Raw genomic sequence first — 27696 nt, 5'->3', positions numbered from 1 at the left:
GAGCTGGAATCCACACCCAGCTCCGCGTGGTGCCTCAGACACCTGTGCTTCCTTCAACGTGCCCTGAGCCTCCCCTCGGAGAACCTTCTTGCCAGGCAAACGCAAAAAAACAGTACCTCTGCCTTATTGGTGTTTGAGTGGCCAAATGATGGGACATACACAGGGCTGTTTCCATTACCCCATTTGTGATGGCGGCCCTGGCTCTGGAAGGCATATTTAAAATGTTTGTTTTGGCTGCACCAAACAGCTTGGGGCGGGATCCTAGTTCCTAGTTCCCCGACCAGGGATTGAACCCGCGCCCTGGGCAGTGAAAGCGCCAAGTCCTAACCGCTGGCCTGCCCAGGAAGTCCCGTGGAAGACATATTTTTATCTTCCGGTTGGAAAGTACTAGTGCCTCCAGCTCGGCTGTGGCTGTCCCCTGCCAGACCTTTGATCCCATTCGTGTGTTGCCTGTTAACATCGGAGGACACTGTAGGTCTATTACTAGAGAAATAATAGTTCCCAAGTCCTCGTCCCGTGCTTGGGCTTTGCTTTTTGTGCCACGGGTTTTGGGGGGCAGGTGGGGTCTGTGAGGGATGGGGTGCATCCCAGGTATGTCCACGGGGTCCCTGGGCCGTAGCTACAGGGTCGGGGCTGGGCCTGAGCTAAACAGATGAACTTCTGGGCCTTTTACTAAATCAGTTGGTTGTTTGGATTTAAATATTGTTCTTTCAGAAAAGGACAGGAAAGTAACGTGGCAAAATGTGACATAAAGGAAAGCTCCCAGCTCAGGACTGAATTTGATTCTGATCACTCTAAAGAAATGATTAAGTGGTTTTACGTTTAAAGGTCTGGATCTTCTTACGTTGCTTTGAGCGGGTGCCCCTCACTCCTGAGAGCTGCTCCGTATTCATGGTGTCCTGGGATACACGAGAGTCACCGAGAGTCCAGCTGAGTCACTCGGAGCCTCCGGCCACCTCGGGGTCGCCGGCTCATGCCTTTATAAGCGTCCGCAGGGCCCAGGATACAGAGCCCTGTCATTGCAGCGGAAGCACGCCTGTGCTGGACGCCTGCCTGACTCCTTGGTCTGCCTAGGGGCCGCGAAGCCAGGCAGGGACCCTGTCGCTCTCACCTCCCTGCCCCAGCCTCTCTCCTCCCCTCCTTTATTTCCGGGGAGCCACAGGCCTGCCCCCCCTGCAGACAGTTCACCTCCGATTTCCTGCCTACTTGGGTTTAACACAGTTTTTTAATTTACTTTCGAGTGGGGGCCGTCTCTTTACCCTGGATTATATTTAGAAGTGTTGCCTATTTAAAGCCCTTTCTAATCTGGGTCTTTATAAGATTTGTTTCTTTGTCCCTCTAAACCAATTGCAGTAAACTGGGCCATCCCTGGCCCAAATTTAGAAAGACCAGGTTAAGGGGCCAGCGTCTTCCAGGTTCAAGGGCTGTTCTGCAAAATCTTCCTGGAGAGGGTTCCCAGTGTCCTGAGGTTGCAGCTTCTCTGAGTCCAGGTGTACGTCGTGCTCTGTGTAAGCCCATCCCCTGCAGCCTCGGAAGGGACACGCCCTTTAACAGAAAGCTATTAAACCTAATGCTTGCTGTCAAAGTGCCTGTATGCATATATATAAGAAATGCTGGGGGACTTCCCTGGTGGTGCAGTGGTTAAGAACCCGCCTGCCAATGCAGGGGACACGGGTTCGAGACCTGGTCTGGGAAGATCCCACATGCCGCAGAGCAACTAAGCCCGTGCGCCACAACTACTGAAGCCCGCGTGCCTAGAACCCACGCTCCGCAACAAAGAGTAGCCCCCGCTCGCCACAACTAGAGAAAGCCCGCATGTAGCAACAAAGACACAACACAGCCGAAAAATAATTTTAAAAAAAAGAAAAAAATTTTTTAAAAAATACTGAACACATCATTTGTTTGTTAATGTAAAAATACGACTTGATTTTTGTGAATCAAGTGTGTGTGTCTTCTCCAAGTTCAGTGACATAGGACTTAGGAATCTAAAACATAGATTGTCTGAAAGACAGGTTCTTAAATCCAAGTTTGCTTGTAGATTAGACTATCAGAAAAGAAGGTAGAGGTTTAAAGTAGAGACTACAGTTAAACCTGAATGCAAGAATTGACAGGTTATAGAAAGATATGTTTTGAAGCAGACTTTTTGCCAGTATTTTACTTTTTGTTTCTGTGTTACTGAAGTAAGAGAAGATGTTTAGTTGGTGGTTTCCAAATATTGGCGAAACCTTTAGGTTAAGGATATAATTGACGTAAAACATTGTATTAGTTTTTAGGTGTATAACATAATGATTTGATATATGTATATATTGCAAAATGATTACCAAAGTTAACATCCATCACCAAATATAGTTACAAATTGAAAATGTTTTTTAGATTTCATGTATAACAGATTGTACAGTATGTGTCTTTCCTTTTTTAACATTTTTTTAAAAATTGAAGTACGGTTAATGTATGATATTGTGTTAGTTTCTGGTGTACAGCAAAGTGATTCAGGAATATATACATATATATATTATAGTCTTCTCTATCTGTGAGTCTGTTTCTGTTTCGTTAACAAGCTCGTTTGTGTCATATTTTAGATTCCACGTTTAAGAGATATCATATGGTATTTGTCTTTCTCTGTCTGGCTTATTTCACTTGGTATAATGCCCTCAAGGTCCATCCATGTTGTCACAAATGTCAGGATTTTCTTCTTTTTTTCCTAGCTGAATAATATTCCATTGTATTGATATATACCTACCACCTCTTCTTTATCCATTCATTTGTCCGTGGACACTTAGGTTTCCATATCTTGGCTGTTGTAAATAGTGCTGTCGTGAACACGGGGTGATTTCATTTCCTTCAGATAAATGCCCAGAAGTGAAATTGTTGGATCATATTTTTAATTTTTTTTTGGAAGACCTTCCATACTGTTTACCACAGTGGCTGCATCAATTTACATTCCCACCAACAGTGCGTAAGGGTTCCCCTTTCTCCGCAACCTCGCCAGCATTTGTTATTTAAATTATTTTTATTTTGAAAATATATTGTGGTTTCCAAAACAACTAACGCTACAGCCCACAAAGGTGAATGAGTAGCTGCGTTTCTTCTCATTTTTGAAGTCCCATCTTCACAGATAATATATTACTTTCCTTAGCAAACAAAAACATTTTCTCTGTCAGTTTTCGATTTAAATGATCATTTTACATCATCAGTTTCTACGTGTATTCATGGTAAGTGTTCCTGCCCAGATCGAAAACAAGTTCTTTTGATCTAAATAGTTGAAGTGATAGTTGTGCCAGTTGATCTGCGTTTCTTATGCATCCTGGTGAAATCCCAAGGTGTGTTTAAGGAAAAAGCGTCATGAGCAGCAGGAAGGGAAAGTGCAGGATTGCTGCCGGCTCCCAGCCCAGGAGAAAGCAGATCAGTCTGGGGCTGAGCTCTCATCGTGGACGGGCCACCGCCACGTCCTCATTCCTAGGCCTGGAGGAAGTAATCCATGCTCCCCAGTTATGCAGATTAGCCTTGGTTTGTTTAGAGGACCAGCAAAGCAGATGCGGCTGGTTCATCTCAAATCCAGGAGAAAGATGGCTGAGTCTTTTGAGAGTTGGCTTAACACGGGTTGTCCTCTCCCTGATCAGGCCTGACTCCGATTGGGGTCTGTGGCCTCAGCTGTGTCCACAGGAGACCACCCCACCTTGTAGCACGTGGCGTCTCTCGGCGCCATCGCCCGTGGCCTCCTTTCCACGCGGACCAACCTGTGGCTTGTCTGGTCTTGTCTCGGCAGTGGCTGCATGTCCAGCCAGACGAAGAAGGTGGTCAGCGGCGTCCTCTTCGGCACGGGCCTGTGGGTGGCCCTCATCATCACCATGCGCTACTCCCTGAAGGTGCTGCTGTCCTACCACGGCTGGATGTTCGCCCAGCACGGCAAGTTAAGCCGCGCCACCAAAATCTGGATGGTAATGCAAACTCACCGCCAGTGCACAACTGGTGTGGATGTTTTTAAACCGCTCTCTCGAGGTATGCCTGACATCTGCGAAGCCGTAGCTCTTGCACAGCTTGATGTGTTCAGGGATAAGTGTGCACCTGTGACACCTTCATCACTGCCAAGGCCACAGATCTACCCACTCTCCAAAAGTTTCCTCGGGCCCCACTTATGCCTCTTGCCTTTGGCCGTAAGAGCATTTAACATCAGATCTGCCCTCTTAGCAAATTTAGAAGACTCCAGCACAGAAGTGTTGGTTCCAGGCCCGATGCCGTAGGGTAGGCCTCCAGAACGTACTTATTTCTTGTAACTGAAACCTTGTCCCTTTTAACCGTCCCGCAGCCCCGTGTCCCCCAGCCCCCGGCAGCCCCCATCCCTCCTTGCTGCTTCCATGGTTCCACGGACCTGTGAGACCACGCAGGATGTGTCCTTCTGTGCCTGGCTCATCCGTCAGCTCCACATCTGGTGTGGGAGGCTTTTACTTCTGAAAGGAAGGTCCTCGCTGGGCCTTTTCCCCTGGGTGACTTTTTTTTTTTAATTAATTTTTGTTGGGGTGTAGTTGATTTACAATGTTGTGTTAGTTTCAGGTGTACAGCACAGTGAGTCAGTTGTACATAGACATGTATCCATTATACATATACGTATATCCATTCTTTTGTAGACTCTTTCCCATATAGGCCACTACAGAGTGTTGACTAGAGTTCCCTGTGCTCTACAGTCCCCTTGGTGACTTGAGCATTGCCCTGTAGGTGCCAGAGAGCTCTGATTCAACGTGCCTCATTGTTTGGGCCAGAGGCTCTTTTTCTTTAACGATCTTAGTGTGCTCTGAACATCTGGTATTGATGTCTGCTGGGTTTCTCATCCAGGTCACCCATCAAATAAAAGTGCCATCCGTCCGCTTCTTTGTAGCTTTTCTAACCTTAGCTGGCCAGTTGACCGGGACTCCCTGACTCACCCCTAGCTTCTAGTACCTTCCATCAGCTCACCTCAGCCCTTAGTCCGCCTGTCACTTACCGGCCATGTGCGTGGATGTTTGTCCCGTGATGGGTTCATCGGAGTCTGGATGCTATCCCCTGGGGCTCCTTGTGAAAGGAGCGGGCACCCTCGTGCCCAAGCCCACCATACACCCTGGGCTTCACTCTTTCCCAAACCGACTTCCTGCTGTTGCTTGGATGTAAGATTTCTGATTTCCAGAGAAGTAGAATTCAACTCCCAGGAGAGATTCTGAGATGGTTTCCACACTTTACAGAGCAAGGTAAACGACCTTCCCCAGGGTGGCCTTCATGGCTGGTGTCCAGGTGAGTCCCACCTGCTCTTCGACATCAAGAATCACCCCCCTGTCCACATACACACTGTGAGCCCTAGAAGTTCCTTTGAAGTCTGGTCAGCATGAGATGACCAGTCATCACAGCAAGTTTAGATCATTCCAGACCGTAGCAGGCAAGTATGTGCCATCCACCAGGCTTGATACTGACCGAAGGGGCTGCACTTGGCTCCAGGTCCCTCTCCCAGCCCCGGGAGCCAATCCCGAAACCGAGGGCCTTGCAGAAGTAGGTGGGTGGAACTTACCCGCCGTGCAGAAGTACAGTCAGACCCAATGTCAGGGTGCCCGGGGAACAGCAACACCTGGGCAGGGCAGGACGTCTCAAGGCATCTGTCAGACGTAGGGTTTCATTCACCCTGGGTTTTATTTGGGGCTACCTGTTGGCTGAGGCCTGCAAGTGTAGGGGCAGAAAATGGACTACAGGAAATTAACCAGCACAGAAAATCAGTCCACGGTCGGCAAGTTGTATATACTGGAGAACTGGTTTCCGATCTTTGACAGAGCTCGTCTTTGAGAATGTACTTTTTTTTTTTTTTTAAGGGTATGGTCAAGATCTTTTCAGGCCGCAAACCCATGTTGTACAGCTTCCAGACGTCTCTGCCACGCCTGCCGGTCCCAGCCGTCCAAGATACCGTCAACAGGGTAGGTGTGGCTTCACGCGCCCCCAGAACGCCCGCTCTGAAACGCCAGCATCTTTGCAGTTAAGGTCTATGACTTGGTGGGACTTCCCTGGCAGTCCAGTGGTTAGGACTCTGTGCTCCTAATGCAGGGGGCCCGGGTTGGATCTCTGGTTGGGGAACTAAGATCCCGCATGCCCCACGGCATAGCGGGGAAAAAAAAAAAAAAAAAATCTCATGGCAAACCCAGGGCCTAGCAGCAGTTTTGTGTCCCGTAAGTTTGCTTATGCACGTGGTAGATGCTGTTGAGTGCTGTGTCATGCTACCTGCCTGCTCTTACCTGCAAGGGCCAGAGCAGATCAAAGTGGGGACCCCAAAAATTCTGAACTGGAGGCCTGGCCTTGACGTGGTGGCATGACCTTCCCCGTCCCTATCATTCTGGCTCCTCTTTCCCGTCCAGGTGTCCTGAACACCAGCCTTTGGTCCTACCCTTGGCTCTCAGGGCCTCCCCACCCATCTCATTGGCACCTTCATAGCTTAGGTGAGAATAGAGCTCTTACTAAGCACCAGATGACAGAGAAAAAAATACACATTGAAAGTTCCTTGTTGACCAAACCTCCATCTTGTCAGTCTAGAATCCACTTTGATGATTTTTGTGGTGATTCAAGATCTGGGAGCTTGTATGCCAGTAAAGGACAAAAAAGTTTACTTGTTGAGTTATCACTGATCTAAAACATCCTTTAGTATTGGAGTTAGCTACCGTGTGTGAAGACCTGCCTTTTTCTAAGGCACAAGGGAGGAAGCCATCTGTTTTAACGAGGCTTATGTTTTTTCCATCAACCCCAGTACCTGGAATCCGTGAAGCCTCTTATGAAGGAAGGAGACTTTACACGGATGACAGCTCTGGCACAAGATTTTGCTATCAATCTCGGGCCGAGATTGCAGTGGTATTTGAAGCTAAAATCCTGGTGGGCTACCAATTATGTGAGTATACATACACGCTGTTTTTCTTGGTGGAATTTTCTATAGGAGCGTATAATCTGTTCCATGAGCCAGCTAACTTCCCTGCGCATGGCGGGCGGGAGGAGACATTGGCGGAGGAAACGAGGCAGGGGGGTTGAGGTTTTGAGGAATGGCTAGCTTGGAGGAGAAGGTGTGACCCAGACACACCCGGTGGGTGGGGCTGGAAGTGGGCTGTGGCTGGAGAAAACCGTCAGAGGCCAGAGGCCACGGTGGGTGGGGCAGGTCACCTTTTGATCCTGCGCTGGTTACATGGGCGTGTTGAGTTTGTAAACATTTTCACACGGACGCTTAGGTTCTTAGATGTGCACTGTTCTGTATGTGTATGTGCTTTACAAAGTGAGGGAATCGTGATCCTTGGGTCCTGGAGGTTGTGGATGCGGTTAGGACGAGGTTGCTGGCCTTCTGGGGGACATCGGGAGGACAGCACACATGGGCCCTGTGTGGTTCTGAAAGGGAACCGAGCACGGTTGAGTCAGTGGCTGCCTTGGGGAGGCTTGGAAGCAGAAGATGAGAAGCAGTCTGGGGGGCAGTTTGGGGTGGTGTTGATGGTCAAGAAATGTTAGCAGTCCGACATCCCTTCTTTTCCATTTGGTCTTTTTTTTTTTTTAACCCTCTATAAAATGAAGGTGATCTATCTTCTAGCTATGTCTTGACTTGAATAAAACCGCCTTCCAGTTCCTTCCCACTGTTCTGCGTTCCATCTAGTTAGGCCTGTCTTGACCCCCAGGAGAGGGAGAAATGATGTCATACATGCATGACAAAGCACTAGATGCACCCTCCCCCAGCCCCCCCGCACCCGCCTCCGCCCCGGGCAGCCTGGTTAAGCCTGTCGGTTGGTCTCTCCTGTGTGCACCTGACAGGTGAGTGACTGGTGGGAGGAGTACATCTACCTCCGAGGACGAGGGCCGCTGATGGTGAACAGCAATTACTACGCGATGGTGAGTCCCGAGCGGTGTCTGATGGAGACCACGCACCGGGGTGGCGTCTTCCCGGCCCTGTGGGCTGCCTGGGGACGCTGTGGGTTTCCCCAGGCTCCTCCTGGCCCTGCCGCCTCCGTCCAAGGCTTCACGCCCCTAGCAGGGAGCCCAGGACCTGCTTTGCACACTGGAGAGCCTCGTGGATGTCCTTTTGGAGTTACCAAGTAGCTCAAGGGCACCCACCCAGCTGCTGCAGAGAAATTCGGATCGTACAAGTGCTCTCGTGGCAATTGGCTTTCCTCGTGGCAGCGAACCTCTCCCTCTTTTCCTTCCCTCTGTTTTCCTAACTGAGCCTACGTAGCGGTGAAGGATCACATCCATGCCCACCCCGAAAAGCTCAGGGTCTGTGGGTCGGCTGAGAGTTTGTCCACACGCTGAGCTTTGTTTTTCTGGGCCCTGGGACGCCAGGGGTGCTGCACTGGGTGTCATTTTCACATCTCCTTGGTCTTTCTTGCCTTTTGAGACATGGGTGGTCTGCAGAGCACACCCTGTTATTTTGTTAGAAGCACCTCATTGGGGTCTAATAACTGGCCTTAAATAACTGGTGAATCTGTCTTTCCCTTTCTTTCTGCTCTTTGCTTCCTTTTATTTTTTCCACCTTCTTCTATCTCTCTATTTTCTTGTTTGCTTTTTCTGTTTTTCTCCTTTAAAATTTCTACTGTTTAAAAAAAATTTTTTTTTTTCCATTGGAAACAATCTCAAACTTAGAGAAAAATAGTTGGTGCGGTCCAGAAGACTGCTTTTGAGAGTGAGCTGTCCACCTGGTGCCCTTTCGTTCCTGAAGACTTTGGTGTCTATTTCCCACATAATCAGGGGCAGCCCTGCACATAGGTTCTCTCAAAATATAGTGGAGACAAGCATCCCTTGGACTTGAAAAATGTAGACATTTAGAAATGTGTCCCCAGATTTAGAAAGTTGCAAGCACTGCTCTATATAAAAGGTTATTTTAACCTTTGGTTCCTTCTCATTCAGAAAACCTCCTAATTATCTAATTGCTCCTTTTAATTTCTGCTTTCCTTTTTATGCATTCTATGAGGATAATTGGGGTGAAGCGCTGTTATCTTTTTTTTGTAGGCTTGAATTATATTTATTTACTTTTAAAATATACTGTTACCTTTCCTAGCCCAGGAATTACCTGGGGGCTTGAAACGTGAACACGATAAAACTGAAAAAGTGTAGAAAATGAGAATAATTTCTTTTCCAGCAGAGCAGATGTCATTAACACATGTATAGAAATATTTGAACTGTGTGTTGAAGTTAGCTTGTCTTTTCCTATGAACATTCTCCCTGCTGTTGTGTGTTTTCTTGTATCAGGATTTGCTGTACATCACACCGACTCACATTCAGGCAGCCAGAGCAGGCAACGGAATCCATGCCATCCTGCTTTACAGACGCAAACTGGACCGGGAGGAAATCAAACCAGTATGCAAACAAACTGCTTTTTAAAAAATTCTTTCAGAACAGCTTTATCAAGGTGTAACTGATGTACTGCACATGTCTGAAGTATCCGCTTTGATAAGTTCTGATATACTGACATATATCTGACGTATATCTCTGTACCCGTGAAACCATCACCATAGTCAAGTTAGTGAACCACCCCCAAGGGTTCCCTGGTGTCCCTTTCCACTCCCCCGCACCATCGCCCTGATCTGCCTTCTGTCACTCTAGGTTAGCTTGCATTTTCTAAAACTTGTGAATGGAATTTTACAGCGTGCTTTTTTTTTTTTTTGGTCTAGCCTCTTTCACTCAGCATAATTACTTTGAGATTTAATTCTCCTCTGTATCCTAAATGGATATATGTTTGATGTATTTTAGTTCTGCAATTTGTCCTACGAAGAAACCCTCACTTGCTTGTGAAGGAAATAATATAGCTGTCGAGCTACTCACGAGAAGGCATTTTTTCCTTCTTTTTTTTTTTTTTAAATTTTTATTGGAGTATAGTTGATTTACAATGTTGTGTTAGTTTCAGGTGTACAGCAAATTGAATCAGTTATGCATATACATATATCCACTCTTTTTTAGATTCTTTTCCCATGTAGGCCATTACAGAGTGTTGAGTAGAGTTCCCTGTGTTATACAGTAGGTCCTTATTAGTTATCTATTTATATATAGTAGTGTGTACATGTCAATCCCAATCTCCCAATTTATCCCTCCCCCGCCCCGGCATTTTTTTTTTTCTTAAATACCCCTTTGGTTTAAGTGTCAGTTTATAAATGACCCATTAGGGTATGTTATTTAGGAATAAGAAGCAGGATGTTATGCCTTGGCCTGGTTCTGCAAACTCCAGGGCAGCACAGTGTCCCAGGGAGCCACCGTTCTTTATAGTGTTTGGAAAAGATCAAGTCCAGCCGCGCTATGTGCACAGAAAACAAATCCAGCATTTAAATGTGTGGACTTGATTTGCTCCTTAGATTTTTGTTTGAAACATGCTTCTATTACAGATTTTTCTTTTGGGATCTACAGTTCCGCTCTGCTCCGCCCAGTGGGAGCGAATGTTTAATACTTCTCGGATCCCAGGAGAGGAAACAGGTGCGTGGCCTGCTTGGGGTTCCTTTGGGAATTGGAACTTTCTATCCTTATGCTCAGGAGATGTTGGAGGAGACCACACTGGTGAGTGCTGACCTTCTAAGATTTCAGAGATTTCAGGCTCGTCAACCTTCCTTCTGTTGAATTTCCTTTGTCTTTCTCAGGCCTGGACAGTTAACTGATTTTCAGACCTCCGTTTCTCTTCGGTTGAAGGCTGTCTTTTTTTTTTAATTTATTTATTTATTTATTTATTTATTTATTTATTTTTGGCTGTGTTGGGTCTTCGTTTCTATGCGAGGGCTTTCTCTTGTTGCGGCAAGCGGGGGCCGCTCTTCATCGCGGTGCGCGGGCCTCTCACTGTCGCGGCCTCTCTTGTTGCGGAGCACAGGCTCCAGACGCGCGGTAATTGTGGCTCACGGGGCCAGTTGCTCCGCGGCATGTGGGATCTTCCCAGACCAGGGCTCGAACCCGTGTCCCCTGCATTAGCAGGCAGATTCTCAACCACTGCGCCACCAGGGAAGCCTGAAGGCTGTCTTATGGTGTTTTTTCTAGGTTGGGTTAGGAATATTCCTATCTCTTCATCTGGATGTTTCAGGGGCGTTTTGCTCTGGCTCCCACGCAGGGTTTATGGTGGAAAGCACCCTGGATTGTGCTCAGGGAAACCAGATTCGTGGTTCAGCAGCTCACTTCCAGCAGCCTGGGACACATGACCCCCCTCCTTTCCCACTGCCCAGTGTAGGGGGACCACATCTGCCCCAGCCGGGACACCCTCAAGAATGTAAGGGAGAGACAATGGCACCGCCTGGGTCCATCCCAGGCCCACCAGGGCTCAGGCTTAGCGACGGTTGCGTCCTTTGCTCCAGGTGACACGTCCGGTGGGTGGTCGAGCAGAGCTTAGCGCTCAGGCCTGTCTGATCCCAAAGCTCTCGATTCGGGTGCTCTACCAAGTCCTCTGCAGACCTTTGCGAAGTGGACTCGTGAGCTGAGCGGGGTGACGCGGGGAGAGGCAGTGGTGCCGTCATGGGTGGTTTTCTCCTCTCCCCTAACTGGGTGCCTCCGGCTTCTGTCTCCCCCCTCCCCCTCCCCAGACACCCTCCAGCACCTCAGGGACAGCAAGCACATCGTCGTGTTCCACAAGGGCCGCTACTTCAAGGTCTGGCTCTACCACGACGGCCGGCTGTTGAAGCCCCGGGAGATCGAGCAGCAGATGCAGAGGATCCTGGATGACCCGTCGGAGCCCCAGGCTGGGGAGGCGAAGCTGGCGGCCCTCACGGCGGGAGACAGGTGCGCAGCCCCTCCGCGATGCCGCTGTGTCTGGGGGCCGTGGGGGGCGGGTGCTCACAGCGCTCTACTCACCCAGGGTCCCATCTGGCGGGGAGGTGTGTCCACGACCTGCAGTGCTTGGCTTGGCTTTGTCCCCGGGGAGCGGATTCTGCCGCCACCCTCAGGTCCCCTCGGGCATCTCCGTGTGACAGGCAGACGTGCATGTGCACGGGTCCCCGGGCACGTGACAGAAGGAAGGAAGTAGGCGTCTTCCCCGGGCTGCGGCATGTTTAATCTAGAAACAGACGTGTTTAGCCGGGGCCTCTGTGTTGGGGTTAACTTCCTGCCTCGTCTGAAGCTTGTGCAGCCTCGGCTCTGATGCCTTTGGGGCTGGATACGTCTGCTTTAGGGGGCGGAGGGGGCGCGGTCCTGTGCACCGCAGGATGCCGAGCAGCACCCCTGGCCTCTCCCACTGGATGCCAGTAGCACCCCCCAGCGTGGCAAGCAGATCTGTCTTCAGGCTTTGCCCAGGGCCGCTGGGGGCAGTATGGTCCCTGGCTGAGGACCCCTGAGGTCAGCAGTGTGGCCACTGTTAGGGCAGCACTGGGAATAAGGTGGTGAGTGACCGACCTGTGGAGAAGAGGAAGGTGCCCGGGCGAGGGCACACAGAGGTCGGCAGTGAGCCGTGGGGACCAACAGGCCACAGAGGCGTCCAGGGAGCAGATGCTGGGAGCCGTGGAGTGGGTCGGGGTGCCGGAACTCCAGCTGGGATGGGTGCCGTGTGCCCGGCTGCACTTGGGCTTGATTCTGTGATGGGCTGCTGTTAAAGGGACCATGTTAGGCTGGAGTGACCTGAGCAGACTTAGGAGATCATTCTGGTCCAGGGGCTCCTGGAAGCAAGATCCTCGCTGCTTGAGGACCAGAAACAGGCCGTGTTCGTAGGAAGGGAGGCTCAGTCCGAGAAGCTGGAGTGTTTGGCCATCTCTGGGGGGCGAAGACTCAGCTGGAACAGAGGGGGCGTGTGTCCTGGGGAATGAGCCCTGGGTCCCCAGTGCTGATTGAGTGTCATGGGGGCACCCAGTTGGGCAGAGGTGGGGCGGGGCGGGATGCAGGCTCAGCGAGCTCCCACCCTGATGCTCCCCGGTGGGGCATTGCCCGTCTCATCTACCTGAGCGCCGCGCTCGTACCAGCCATCCTGCTGGTCACCGCTGTCCCCAGGCACTGAGGAGAGCGGTTGAGGCTGAGCCTGTGATGGGACCCGTTGTGTTTATGGGCGTTTTGGCCGCATGGGCGGCCTCAGCTGAGCACTCGGTGCGCGGGGAGAAGAGGGTGGGAGACAGAGGCCAAATGGCCCTGACGTGGAAGGGTGGGCGGAGGCCTGAGTGAAGGGGCCCAGGAGCCATCCGGGGAAGCCACGGCTGGGGTGGCTCTCAAGCAGTGGGTGTCCCGTTAGCTCTGTGTACCCCACGTAGGGCGGGACGGAAAAGGATCCCTGAATTCAGCTCCCGGGGGTGCCCCTTATCACAGGGGTGTCGTGTGGCTGTTTGTAGCATGGACGCGTGGACCTGGGGCAGCCTGACCTGGGTAGGAATCCCAACCTGCCACGAAGGAGCTGTGACTTCATCTCTGTGCCTCAGTTTCTTCATCTGAAAAATGGGACGGTGGTGTCGGGGCCCGTGAGCTCGTCCCGGCACCAGGGAAGTGCTCTTGGCACTTGCTGTGGCTTCCGTGGGGTGGTTCCGTGGAGGGGGTCTGGGTGCGGGGCTGGGAAGGATGCGAGGGGGGCCCTGCCTGCCTGTGGGTCCGCTGCCCTGGACGGCGGAGCTTGGGGCCCGTCTGCATTCTTGTCCTTCACTCGGCATTTATGGACGAGGTTCCATGCCTGCGACTGCCCTGGAGCAGATACAAGGAGAAGGCGAGGCCCCTGCCCGCAAACAAAGCAGCCCAGCCGGCAGGCAGGTGGGTGACTGCAGATGCAGAAAGTCGCAAACACGTAGTTTTCCTTAAACCCCTACAACACTGGAAACTGAAAACCGTTGTCGTTTCAAACGTCCCACGTAAAGAGATGTCACCAAACTGCTGCAGGGTTTTTTTATACGTTTCTTTTTCATTTATTTTTATTTTTGGCTGCGATGGGTCTCCGTTGCTGCGCAAGGACTTTCTCTAGTTGTGGCGAGCGGGGGCTGCTCTTCGTTGCGGTGCACAGGCTCTAGGCGCGTGGGCTTCTGTAGTTGTGGCACGCGGGCTTCAGTAGTTGCGGCTCACGGGCTCAGTAGTTGTGGCTCGCGGGCTCTAGAGCGCAGGCTCGGTAGTTGTGGCGCACGGGCTTAGTTGCTCCGCGGCACGTGGGATCTTCCCGGACCAGGGCTCGAACCCGTGTCCCCTGCATTGGCAGGCGGGTTCTTAACCACTGCGCCACCAGGGAAGTCCCTGCCGCAGGTTTAATTGTATTTAATCCTCACTGCAGAGTCCCCTGGGCCAAGTGTCGCCAGGCCTATTTTGGACACGGGAAGAACAAGCAGTCTCTGGATGCAGTGGAAAAAGCCACGTTCTTCGTGACATTGGACGAAACAGAACAAGGGTATAGGGAGGAAGACCCGGTTACGTCGATGGATAGCTACGCCAAGTCTCTGCTGCACGGCAGGTGTTTCGACAGGTATCACGCTTACCTTCTGAAGCACAGTGGTTTGCCCGTGGACTTGGAAGAAATGTTACATGTGGCTGAAACCCAGCCTCAAGCATGTATCGACGCTCTTAAGGAATAAGGCTAGCATGAAAACATGACTGGTAGCTCTCTTCTTTCCACCAAAACTGTTACGCACACACAGCCTAAGCAGCAGCTTTGAGGTCCTTCCCCTCTCTGTGCACGACACCTCCACTTGGAGATGCTCGTGAGAAGTGGCTGCGGGTTACCTGGAACCAGGTGGGGGAAGGTGGTACCCGGGGCCTGACCTGGATGTCGGCTCCGGCTTTGCTCACCGATCGCGTGATTGTGGTGAGGCTCTTCCACCTCTTGGAGCCTCCTTTGCCTCGTCTGTAAAGTGAGGTCCTGCCTGCCCATCAGGTTGGGGGTGAGGATTGGCTGGGGTGGGGGAGGGGTGCGGGAGGCACAGTTGGTCTTCCGTATCCGCGGGTTCAGCCAACCACAGACCGTGGACCGTTGTTTAAGAGCCTCGGTTGTGGAACCTGCGGGTACGGAGGGCCGACTGTGTGGGGCTGGAGCACCCTCAGGTTTTGGTATCGGCAGCAGGTCCTATAACCTACCCCCCGGCAGATACTGAGGGACGACTTTGCAGCCTCCTATTTCTCCGCAGTTGCCTTGTGCATCCTTTTTTGTTAACAACGATACGCCCTGTTCTCCTGCTCTCCACTACCTGAATGCATATCTCTGCGTCGGGAGCAGGGGAGAAATGAACGACTTAGGGTCTTACGTGTGCTTTTATTGTCACCTACGGAGACCCGTTCACCTCTGCGGGTGCTAAGTCAATGAGCCCATCCAGAGGAAAACAAGTACATCGTTTGGGTTTATTTTTGTCTTTGTAAACATGTAAGTCACATAAACATTTTTTTTTTTTTTTTTCCTCCTCCTCCTCGCCGATCTCCATAAACATTTTTGTTTCGTGTAGGTGGTTTGATAAATCGATCACATTTGTCATCTTCAAAAACGGCAAGATGGGCATAAACGCGGAGCACTCCTGGGCCGACGCCCCCATCATCGGTCACCTTTGGGAGGTGAGTGTCTTCAGGTTTAACCTGAGTGTGGAAATTGCTGTTGGAAAACCAAATCCCAGACTGAATTTAACTTCATAGTATCTGTCTGGTTATAATAAGTGTTTTCAGCAGGTGTCGGCGCCGAATGTAAAGTTAAATCAGTAACGGAAGTCATTCCTGTCTTCATTCCCTACGCTGAGGTTCCTTAAATGGAAACATTTAATGTCATGTCCTGATGGAGCCAAAATAATGAGATGGCCTTGGCTCCAACGCAGTGACATCAGGGCGGAACTGAAGCTCAGTTATTTTGAAATAAACGACCCCTTCTTTGCTATGTTTTCAAGATTTTCCTATCTGCCAAGTGTTAGGCCAAATAAAAGCAAGGATATTAAAATCTTGGTTTATAAAAATGCAGCGTGCCTTTTACCACTTCACTTAATTCTTAGAATTACCAAGTTCTAAGAAAACCCACCAAATCACTGTCATCCTCTCCCTCCACCTAATATTTTATTTTTATTCTTTTGGCCGTGCCGGGCGGCATGTGGGATCTTAGTTCCCTGACCAGGTATCGAACCCGTGCCCCCTGCAGTGGAAGCGCGGAGTCTTAACCACTGGACCACCGGGGAAGTCCCCCACCTAGCATTTTAAAATACAGTGCATATTGGCCCTGCCACCTTTTAAACTGTTTTAAAATTCATTTCTCTCTGAGCTGTTTGACCTGTGTCATGTTTGGCATGAAAAATTGAGTGAAGGTTTTGTTTTCTGAATTCGCCTGTCAGGTTCTTTTGTAAGGAAATTGCTAAACTCTAGGCCTGTCAACAGTGGACTTGACAGAGAAAGACGAGTACTATACGATATCACTTATATGTGGAATCTAAAAAATAATAGACGTGAATCTATATACAAAACAGAAACAGGGAATTCCCTGGTGGTCCAGTGGTTAGGACCCTGTGCTCTCACTGCTGAGGGCCCGGGTTCAGTTCCTGGTCAGGGAACTAAGATCTTGCAAGCCACGTGGTGCAGCCAAAAAAAAAATAAAAAAAAAAAAAAAACAGAAACAAACTCACAGACATAGAAAACAAACTTATGGTTACCAGAGGGGAAAAGGGAGTGGTAAATTTAGGAGTATGGGGTTAACAAACTACTATGCCTAAAATATTGGGTTGGCCAAAAAGTTCGTTCGGGTTTGTCTGTAACGTCCTACGGGAAAACCCGAACAAACTTTTTGGCCAACCCAATAGATAAACAGCAGGGATTTACAGTGTAACACAGAGAACTATATTCAATATCTTGAAGTAACCTATAATCTGAAAATATATACATAAGATGGAATCATTTTGCTGTACACCTGAAACTGACATAATAGTGTAAATCAACTATACTTCAAATTTTTTTAAATTAATTAATGTATTTATTTATGGCTGTGTTGGGTCTTCGTTTCTGTGCGAGGGCTTTCTCTAGTTGCGGCAAGCGGGGGCCACTCTTCATCGCGGTGCGCGGGCCTCTCACCATCGCAGCCTCTCTTGTTGCGGAGCACAGGCTCCAGACACACCGGCTCAGTAATTGTGGCTTACGGGCCCAGTTGCTCCGCGGCATGTGGGATCTTCCCAGACCAGGGCTCGAACCCGTGTCCCCTGCATTGGCAGGCGGATTCTCAACCGCTGCGCCACCAGGGAAGCACTATACTTCAATTTAAAAAAAAAAAAAAACACACAAGGGACTTCCCTGGTGGTCCAGTGGCTAAGACTCCACGCTCCCAATGCAGGGGGCCCGGATTCGATCCGTGGTCGGGGAACTAGATCCCGCACGCCACAACTAAAGATCCTGCATGCCACAACTAAGACCCACGCAGCCTAAATAAATAAATAAATAAACATTAAAATAAATTGGGTGTCTTTAAAAATAAATAAATACAACAACACCAACAACAAAAAACCAGTGGACTCGACTCAGAAATTCTGTATCATCCCATCTGACAAGACTTGAGGTTACTTTGTTGAAGAGATAAGCCCCTTTGAGAGTCACAGTGGACACAGTATTTCTGCAGTCTTTATGTTGCTGCTGCTCTAATAAATGGAGTGGAACACGGTGACTCACTGTCACTTCCCACATGGGAGACACACCCCCGTGACCGCAGGCCGATCACCTCACCGTCCTGCCCAGGGCATAGAGCCCGGGTCTTGTCCCTGAAACCAGATCGTGTAGTGCACTTGTGATGACATCCACAGGGGAGCTCCTCCTGTCCCTTTTCCACTTTACTTGACTGTCTTCCCCTGGTTAGGGTCTCAGCAAAACCTAACCTGCCGTTCCTTCAACCAAGGGAGGTTTTCTATGTGGGGGAACCTTTAAAAAGGGGGAAAAAATGCTCCAGTCTAAGACAACAACAGCGTGGTCCTAAGACATTTATCCGTGATAAAAACAACCAGGTATCCAAAAGGTTCATCACCACCCTGGTCTTTGCTTCTGCCGACAAAGGCTTAGAGATCCTTTCAGCTGAAAATCAAGCAAAGATCAAACCCCCTTCGGCACCACTGGACACCACCACAAGACCTTCTAAGTCTGTTTGCACAGGATAATGATCTAGGTCTGTTACACCCTGTTCCAAGGACTCTCCCAGAAATAAGTGCATAAGAGCTGTTCTTTGGTAAACGGAAAAAGACTCTGAATCCTAGGCAGTCTGCACTACGTAGGGTACATTTACCAAACAGAGAAATCTACTGGATGCTGACAAGGCCAGGCTTATTTTTTCAGTACTCTGGATAAGATAAGGTAAAGGGATTTAGCCTCAGACCGGGGTGACCAGTTGGAAGTGGCGGTGTTTAACTGTTAACTGCCCAGTGGACAGAACGGCCTGTGACTCCAGGGGTGAGACAGGAGCCCAGGTGCTCCCCGCATGGATGGGAACTGACCCACTGTCTTGTCGTGGAGGCCCACGCCAGAGCCAGTTAAGGGGCTGGTACAAGGACGCCACCCATGCCAGCTAAAAACAAATCTGGTCCAAGCTGAATCCTGTTGGCTGTCGGTGTGTTCCTGATGCTTAATTGTGTTGGACTCTTTAGGGGCTCTGACACAGTGCAGACACAGATAGGCTGGGCTCCTTCACCTGCCCAGCTCTGCAGGATGCTGACCGCACATGCATGCGGCCCCCCCCCCAACGCTCCCCCATCCTGGAACCCCCCTGCCCCCCTCACCATTTGACAGTATCACCATCTGACCTTGGGTTGTGTTTTTAAAATTTTTTAAAATATTTAAAATTTTATTTATTATTTATTTTGGCTGCGCCGGGTCTTAGTTGCAGCATGCGGGAGCTTTGTTGCGGCATGTGGACTTCTTAGTTGCGGCATGCATGCGGGATCTAGTTCCCCCATCAGGGATCAAACCGGGGCCCCCTGCATTGGGAGCACCCACTGGACCACCAGGGAAGTCCCTTGAGTTGTTTTTTGTTTGTTTGTTTTGCTTCCCCCACTGGAATGTAAGCTCCCTGAGTGCAGGGATTCCTTTTTTAAAAATATTTTTATTACTGTTTTATTGGATGTAATTCACATACCATGAAATTCACCCTCTTAAAGCATACAGTTCAGTGGTTTTTGTACATTACAGGTGGTTGTCTATCCATCACCACTATCTAATTCCAGGACATTTTTTTTTTTAAATTTTATTTATTTATTTATGGCTGTGTTGGGTCTTCGCTTCTGTGCGAGGGCTTTCTCTAGTTGCGGCAAGTGGGGGCCACTCTTCCTCGCGGTGCGCGGGCCTCATTATCGCGGCCTCTCTTGTTGCGGAGCACAGGCTCCAGACGCGCAGGCTCAGTAGTTGTGGCTCACGGGCCTAGTTGCTCCGTGGCATGTGGGATCTTCCCAGACCAGGGCTCGAACCCGTGTCCCCTGCATTGGCAGGCAGATTCTCAACCACTGCGCCACCAGGGAAGCCCCTCCAGGACATTTTTATCACCCCCCCTAAGGAAACTCCCCACCCTCAGCCCCCTCTTGCCCCAGCCCTGGGTAACCACTAATCTCCTTTCTGTCTCTGTCAGTTTGACTATTCTGGCCATTTCATAGAAACGGAATCACACAGTACGTGGCCTTGTGTGTCTGGCTAATGTTTATAAGGTTCATCTACATTGTACTATTAACGGTATTTCATTCCTTTTATGGCTGAATAGTATTCCTTTGTATGATTAGACCACATCTTGTTTATTCATCCCTCGGTGGACATCTGGATTCTTTTTACTTTTTGACTACTATAAATAATGCTTCCGTGAACATTAGCGTGCAAGTTTTATGTGAACATATGTTTTCTTTTTCTTTTCTTTTCTTTTTTTTTTTTTTTTTTTGCCACACCGTGTGGCTTGTGGGATCTTAGTTCCCTGGCCAAGGATTGAACCCAGGTCCTGGCAGTGAGAGCGCAGAGTCCTAACCACTGGACTGCCAGGGAATTCCCTATTTTCATTTCTTTTGAGCACATACCTAGGAGCCGAATTGCTAAGGTCATGGCCACCTTTAACCTTTTGTAGAAAGGCAGACATTCTTGTCTGTTTTGTTCACCGTCCTATCACTGGTGCTCAGAAGCATTGCTGACCCATAGCAGGTGCTCTGTAGATACCGTTGAGTAAACTGGCTTAGGTTTACCTGCTAGTGAACAGAAGACATCCACACCTGGGCCCACATCCTGGCTCCCTGAGGAGTGTGAACTGGGACAGACTCTTTGCCTCTCTGAGGCTGCTTTTTCATTTATACAAGCGGGAATGATAATTACTACTTCACAGGCTAGTGTAAATACTCAGTGGGGTAGCACCCAGAGGGCACTAGCTCACAGCCTGGGACCTCGAAGCAGGCTCTGAGCTGCGTTCTGTGCGTCAGATGCTCTGCTCACATCCTGGCTGTGCTCCTTACCTGTCCAAACGCTGTTGAACCTCTCCAGGTCCATTTTTCTTGCCCCTGAAATGGAGGTAAGAATACCTCACTAGGTGGCTGGGCAGAGGATGTCAGATGCACAGCAGACTGTAAGCAAGTAGTTACGGTTAAGTCTTTTTTTTTTTTAAATAAATTTATTTATCTATATATTTTCAAAAATTCTGGCTGCACTGGGTCTTCGTTGCTGCGTGTCAGCTTTTCTCTAATTGCGGCGAGAGTGGGGGCTACTCTTCATTGCAGCGCGCAGGCTTCTCATTGCGGTGGCTTCTCTTGTTGCAGAGCACGGGCTCTAGGCGTGCGGGCTTCAGTGGTTGTGGCACGCGGGCTCAGTAGTTGTGGCTCGTGGGCTCTAGAGCGCAGGCTCAGTAGTTGTGGCGCACGGGCTTAGTTGCTCTGCGGCATGTGGGATCTTCCCGGACCAGAGCTCGAACCCGTGTCCCCTGCATTGGCAGGCGGATTCTTAACCACTGCGCCACCAGGGAAGCCCTGTGGTTAAGTCTTGATGTTATCTCTAGAAAGAACGAGGGTTTGTCTACTTTGGGAGGTCAGATAACTTTTATGTAACGCTATTAGCTGTGATGACCTCTGACTTCACAGGTGTTATCTTTTTATTTTCGACAGTATGTCCTGGCCACGGACAGCTTCCAGCTGGGTTATGCAGAGGATGGACACTGTAAAGGGGACACCAACCCGAACATCCCATACCCCACCCGGCTACAGTGGGACATCCCGCAGGAAGTAAGTCCCAGTGACCAGGCACTTGTTAATTACCTTGGGTGGGAAACGAGTTTAAACTCTTAACAGTCGACTTTTCCAGCTGTCCTTCCGAAGTGTTCACGAGGTCAGCTGAAGACCCCCGAGACGGAAATCTGTCTGCCTGGGGGTTTCTTACTGGGACGCCGGAGTTGCTACAGCTCCTGTTGCCTGGGAAGCCCCAGCAAATATTTCTTCTGTCATTTAAAGCATTTGGTTAAGATTGTCAGTGAAATTTCCAGCTCAAACTTAGCTAGACATCACAATGAAAAAGTGAAAACCAAAATCACTTCCTTTCGAGTTGGAATACTCTAAATCACCAATTTGTCATTTTTGTCCCTCTAAGTGTTCTCCGATGCAGTTCGCTCAGTGGAAGCCATTTCCGGAAGGAATTTTAGGGTTGGAAATACCAAATCCTAGCTTACCTAAGCCAAGCAGGAATTCCTGGGGCCTGAGAAGTGTTTTTCTTTTTTTTTTTTTTTTTTGGCCGTGCCGTGCAGCATGCGGGATCTTGATTCCCAAACCAGGAATTGAACCCGCGCCCCCTGCAGTGGGAGCACGGAGTCTTAACCACGGACCGCCAGGGAAGCCCCAAGAAGACATTTTGATGTGGAAAATATTGCATCTAGTCCTGCAGTCTTGCCCATCTGCATTTTTTTTGTCCAGCCTGCATCCCTGGGGCTGGTGTGTGATCCTCAGAGAGATGTAACCTGTGCTGAAGTGTGTGGCTAGGGTCCTTTTAGCTAACCAAGTCACTTACCGTTTATTAAAAATCAAATTTTTTTGATGGACTTTATTATTTAAAGCAGTTTCAGGTTCACAGCAAAGTTGAGTGGAAGGTTCAGAGAGTCCCCGCGCTCTCTCTGCCCTCACGCATCACGACCTCCCCCGCTACCAGCGTCCCCTGCCACTTGGTGCGTCTGTCACAGTCGAAGAAGCTGCACTGACAAGTCAGTATCACTAGAGTCCGTAGTTCACGTCAAGGCTCACGGTTTTTTTTCCCTCTGTCCCTGCCACGTGGCTTGCAGGATCTCAGTTCCTCGACCAGGGATTGAACCCAGGCCCTGGCAGTGAGAGCCCAGAATCCTAGCCACTAGGCCACCAGGAAACTCCCCAGGGTTCACTCTTGGTGTTCTGCATCTGTGGTGTGGACAAAGGTGTCATGACATCATAGTATCATACAGAGCAGTGTCACTGCCCTAAAAAACCTTTCCTCTGTCTATTCATCCCTCTTTCCTGCCTCACTCCCGGCAACCAGTGGTCTTTTCACTGTCTCCATCATTTTGCCTTTCCCCGAATTTCATAACTGGAATCGTACAGTGTGTAGCCATTTCAGATCTGCTTCTTTCGCTTAGTGATAGTCATTTAAGATTCCTCCGTGTGACTTCACAGTTGAGGGTTCATTCCCATTGTACGACTGTACCACAGTCTCTTTCCTTTTTACTTTATTTTTCTAATTTTTTGGCCACACTGCACAGCATGCAGGATCTTTTTTTTTTTTTTTTTTTTAAATATTTATTTATTTGGCTGCACTGGGTCTTAGTTGCGGCACGTGGGATCTTCGTTGCGGCGTGCAGGATCTTAGTTCCCCAGCCAGGGATCGAACCCATGCCGCCTGCAGTGAAAGTGCAGAGTCTTAACCACTGGACCACCAGGGAAGTCCCAGTCCATTTCCTTTTTAAAACTGGTTCCTCAGTGGCCAGCATATAACAAGAATGGATCTCACGAAACAGAACCTGTGACACTTTGAAATGCCCTTTGGGGTCCCACTGGGAACCAGGAGTTCCTCCTGCTTGGGCCACCCCACTGCTCTTCAAGGGCAGGGGGCGTGCCATGTTGCTAACTCATTGCAGCTCTTAGGTTAGAAAGGTTGGAAAAAACCAAGAAGAAAAAGTGATGTGTGTATTTCCAAGCAACGACTCTGTTAGCTGTGCTGAAAGCCAGCTTGCTGTTTTCTTCAGAGTATGTGTCAGTATTTTCCCTCCCATTAAGTGAAAGCTTTTCTCCTTCTTTCCCAAGTGTCAGGAAGTCATAGAGACTTCCCTGAGCAGCGCGAACCTCCTGGCCAGCGACGTGGATTTCTGTTCTTTTCTGTTCAGTGCTTTCGGTAAAGGGCTGATCAAGAAATGCAGAACCAGCCCGGACGCCTTCGTGCAGCTCTCCCTCCAGCTGGCTCATTACAAGGTGAGACCCCGAGCTGGGGTTTTCATCCTGAGGGCTTCTGCGGTCCCTAAATGCAGGACCAAGGCCGTTTGCCCAGTGGGTAGGGAGGACCCATCATGGGAGCAGGTCGTGCCTGTCATGGTGCGGGGGTGGGGCTCCTCCCACAGACAGATGGGACAAGTGTCCAGCGGAAGCACCTGGGGCAGCAGCGGTTTCCCGTATTGCACAGGAGTAGAGGGAGAATGTGGGGGATGGTAGCCGAGTGAGATCTCATTGCTCCACGAAGTGGGAAATAAACCTTTAAGCACCCAATCCTAGGGTTTGGTAAAGCAGAGCTACTTAGGGCAAATGACTGGATGTCTCTGACCTTTGACATCCTCTTTCATAAAAGCGGATATGCCAGGTCCCGGGAGGTGCTCTGGGATGGATGGGGTCCCTGTAGGAGCAGAAGCTCTGGTGTTTCCACTGCCTCTCTCTGGGCCCCTGGACACATTCTGGCTTGCACGTGACAGCTCCATCAGAGACATAGCCCAGGCCCCAGGAGGACCTTAGTGGGATTTTCTTCTGTTGGAGGGAGCATTCCACCCTGAGAGGGCACCCCTGGTTTCCAGGGCTGGCGGAAATCCTTGTGGCATTGGCTCAAGATGTGCCCTGGTTTTTTGTTTGTTTTTAATGTTTTTGGGGGTATTTTTGGCTGTGCCAAGCAGCATGCAGGATCTTAGTTCCCTGACCAGGGATCGAACCCATTTTTTTTTTTTTTTAAGAGGTTTTTTTTGATGGGGACCATTTTTAAAGTCTTTATTGAATTTGTTACAATATATTGCTTTTGTTTTATGTATTGGTTCTTTGGCCGCGAGGCATGTGGGATCTTAGCTCCCTGACCAGGGAATGATCCTGTACACCCTGCATTGCAAGGCAAAGTCCTAACCACTGGACTGCCAGGGAAGTCCCAAGATATGCCCTGCTCTTAACGGAGAACTTTTGTTTTAACACTTGAGTGCTGTGCGCAGATGCAGTGCAGCGTCCCTGGATGCCGGTTCTGCCCTTGAGAGTTTTGCTTTGTGCCAGGCACTGGTCTCAGCGCTCTCACAGTCCCCTCACTAGGGAGGAGCTATTGTTCTCCCATTTTACAGGTGAGAAAACCGAGGTACAGAGAGGTGAGGTGACCTGCCAAGGTGCCACTGGAGTCAGGGGTGGATCCAGGGGGTGGCCTGTAGGTTCGATTCCTCTATAACTCAGGTCAGGAAGATAAACAGATGCAGAAGAGCACAAGAGGCAATGTTAGTATCAGGTAAACGACAACTGATGGGCCACAATTGTATCTAAAATTAACTGTAATACAGTTCTTAATAAAGATGGTCATGATCAAGTCCCTCCCATCAGGGAAACTTGCACAAGCCTCTTAGATAGCCTAATCCACCAGAGGGCAGACAGCAGAAGCAAGAAGAACTACAATCCTGCAGCCTGTGGAACAAAAACCACATTCACAGAAAGACAGACAAGATGAAAAGGCAGAGGGCTATGTACCAGATGAAGGAACAAGATAACACCCCAGAAAAACAACTAAATGAAGTGGAGATAGGCAACCTTCCAGGAAAAGAATTCAGAATAATGATAGTGAAGATGATTCAGGACCTCGGAAAAAGAATGGAGGCAAAGATCAAGAAGATGCAAGAAATGTTTAACAAAGACCTAGAAGAATTAAAGAACAAACAAACAGAGATGAACAATACAATAACTGAAATGAAAAATTCACTAGAAGGAATCAATAGCAGAATAACTGAGGCAGAAGAATGGATAAGTGACCAGGAAGACAGAATGGTGGAATTCACTGCTGCAGAACAGAATAAAGAAAAATGAATGAAAAGACATGAAGACAGCCTAAGAGACCTCTGGGACAACATTAAACGCAACAACATTCGCATTATAGGGGTCCCAGAAGGAAAAGAGAGAGAGAAAGGACCAGAGAAAATATTGGAAGAGATTATAGTCGAAAACTTCCCTAACGTGGGAAAGGAAATAGCCACCCAAGTCCAGGAAGCACAGAGAGTCCCATACAGGATAAACCCAAGGAGAAACACGCCGAGACACACAGTAATCAAATTGGCAAAAATTAAAGACAAAAATTATGGAAAGCAGCAAGGGGAAAACGACAAATAACATACAAGGGAACTCCCATAAGGTTAACAGCTGATTTCTCAGCAGAAACTCTACAAGTCAGAAGGGAGTGGCATGACATATTGAAAGTGATGAAAGGGAAGAACCTACAACCAAGATTACTCTACCCATCAAGGCTCTCATTCAGATTCGATGAAGAAATCAAAAGCTTTACAGACAAGCAAAAGCTAAGAGAATTCAGCACCACCAAACCAGCTCTACAACGAACGCTAAAGGAACTTCTCTAAGTGGGAAGCACAAGAGAAGAAAAGAACCTACAAAAACAAACCCAGGGGCTTCCCTGGTGGCGCAGTGGTTGAGAGTCTGCCTGCCAGTGCAGGGGACACGGGTTCGAGCCCTGGTCTGGGAAGATCCCACATGCCGCGGAGCGGCTGGGCCCGTGAGCCATAATTACTGAGCCTGCGCGTCTGGAGCCTGTGCTCCGCAACAAGAGAGGCCGCGACAGTGAGAGGCCCGCGCACCGCGATGAAGAGTGGCCCCCGCTCGCCGCAACTAGAGAAAGCCCTCACACAGAAACGAAGACCCAACACAGCCATAAATAAAAATTAAAAATAAATAAAAAAATAAAAAAAATTAAAAAAAAAAACAAACCCAGAACAATTAAGAAAATGGTAATAGGGACATACATATCGATAATTACCTTAAACGTGAATGGATTAAATGCTCCAACCAAAAGACACAGGCTCGCTGAATGGATACAAAAACAAGACCCATATATATGCTGTCTACAAGAGACCCACTTCAGAACTAGGGACACATACGGACTGAGAGTGAGGGGATGGAAAAAGATATTCCACGCAAATGGAAATTGAAAGAAAGCTGGAGTAGCAATACTCATATCAGATAAAATAGACTTTAAAATAAAGAATGTTACAAGAGACAAGGAAGGACACTACATAATGATCAAGGGATCAATCCAAGAAGATATAACAATTGTAAATATATATGCACCCAAAATAGGAGCACCTCAATACATAAGGCAACTGTTAACAGCTCTAAAAGAAGAAATTGACAGTAACACAATAATAGTGGGGGACTTTAACACCTCACTTACACCAATGGACAGATCATCCAGGCAGAAAATTAATAAGGAAACACAAGCTTTAAATGACACAGTAGATCAGATAGATTTAATTGATATTTATAGGACATTCCATTCAAAAACAGCAGATTACACTTTCTTCTCAAGTGCACACGGAACATTCTCCAGGATAGATCACATCTTGTGTCACAAATCAAACCTCAGTAAATTTAAGAAAATTGAAATCATATCAGGCATCTTTTTTGACCACAACAGTATGAGATTAGAAATCAATTACAGGGAAAAAACCGTAAAAACCACAAACACATGGAGGCTAAACAATACGTTACTAAATAACCAAGAGATCACTGAAGAAATCAAGAGGAAATCAAAATATACCTAGAGACAAATGACAATGAAAACACGATGATCCAAGACCTATAGGATGCAGCAAAAGCAGTTCTAAGAGGGAAGTTTATAGCAGTACAATCCTACCTCAAGAAACAACAAACATCTCAAATAAACAATCTAACCTTACACCTAAAAGAACTAGAGAAAGAACAAAGAAAACCCAAAGTTAGTAGAAGGAAAGAAATCATAAAGATCAGAGCAGAAATAAATGAAATAGAAACAAAGAAAACAATAGCAAAGATCAATAAACCTAAAAGCTGGTTCTTTGAGAAGATAAACAAAATTGATAAGCCATTAGCCAGACTCAGCAAGAAAAAGAGGGAGAGGACTCAAATCATTAAAATTAGAAATGAAAAAGGAGAAGTTACAACAGAGACCGCAGAAATACAAAGCATCATAAGACACTACTACAAACAACTCTATGCCAATAAAATGGACAACCTGGAAGAAATGGACAAATTCTTAGAACTAAGGTATAACCTTCCGATACTGAACCAGGAAGAAATAGAAAATATGAACAGACCAATCACAAGTAATGAAATTGAAACTGTGATTAAAAATCTTCCAACAAACCATAATTCAAAAAGTCATGCACCACAATGTTTATTGCAGCTCTGTTTACAATAGCCAGGACATGGAAGCAACCGAAGTGTCCATCAACAGATGAATGGATAAAGAAGATGTGGCACATATATACAATGGAATATTACTCAGCCATAAAAAGAAACGAAATTGAGTTATTTGCAGTGAGGCGGATGAACCTAGAGTCTGTCATACAGAGTGAAGTAAGTCAGAAAGAGAAAAACAAATACTGTATGCTAACACATATATAGAGAATCTAAAAAAAAAAAA

The 27696-nt window shown here is 48.4% G+C and overlaps 1 protein-coding gene across 3 annotated transcripts in view; it reads left to right on the top strand.

The window, feature by feature from the left end:
* Window positions 1–27696, top strand: part of CPT1A (carnitine palmitoyltransferase 1A) — a 65493-nt gene that overhangs the window by 21812 nt on the left and 15985 nt on the right. For all 3 annotated transcript variants that reach the window (XM_068554373.1, XM_068554374.1, XM_068554375.1), the window contains exons 4-14: window positions 3767–3938; window positions 5829–5930; window positions 6752–6889; window positions 7789–7866; window positions 9220–9327; window positions 10347–10434; window positions 11520–11715; window positions 14162–14350; window positions 15321–15426; window positions 20940–21056; window positions 23091–23255. In XM_068554373.1, the coding sequence (XP_068410474.1) occupies window positions 3767–3938; window positions 5829–5930; window positions 6752–6889; window positions 7789–7866; window positions 9220–9327; window positions 10347–10434; window positions 11520–11715; window positions 14162–14350; window positions 15321–15426; window positions 20940–21056; window positions 23091–23255 (1459 nt within the window). The remainder of the gene's footprint in view (window positions 1–3766; window positions 3939–5828; window positions 5931–6751; window positions 6890–7788; window positions 7867–9219; window positions 9328–10346; window positions 10435–11519; window positions 11716–14161; window positions 14351–15320; window positions 15427–20939; window positions 21057–23090; window positions 23256–27696) is intronic.

Source organism: Eschrichtius robustus, chromosome 11 (assembly GCF_028021215.1).
Source record: "Eschrichtius robustus isolate mEscRob2 chromosome 11, mEscRob2.pri, whole genome shotgun sequence".
Lineage (NCBI taxonomy): Eukaryota > Metazoa > Chordata > Mammalia > Artiodactyla > Eschrichtiidae > Eschrichtius > Eschrichtius robustus.
This window is presented reverse-complemented; position numbering and strand designations above follow the sequence as displayed.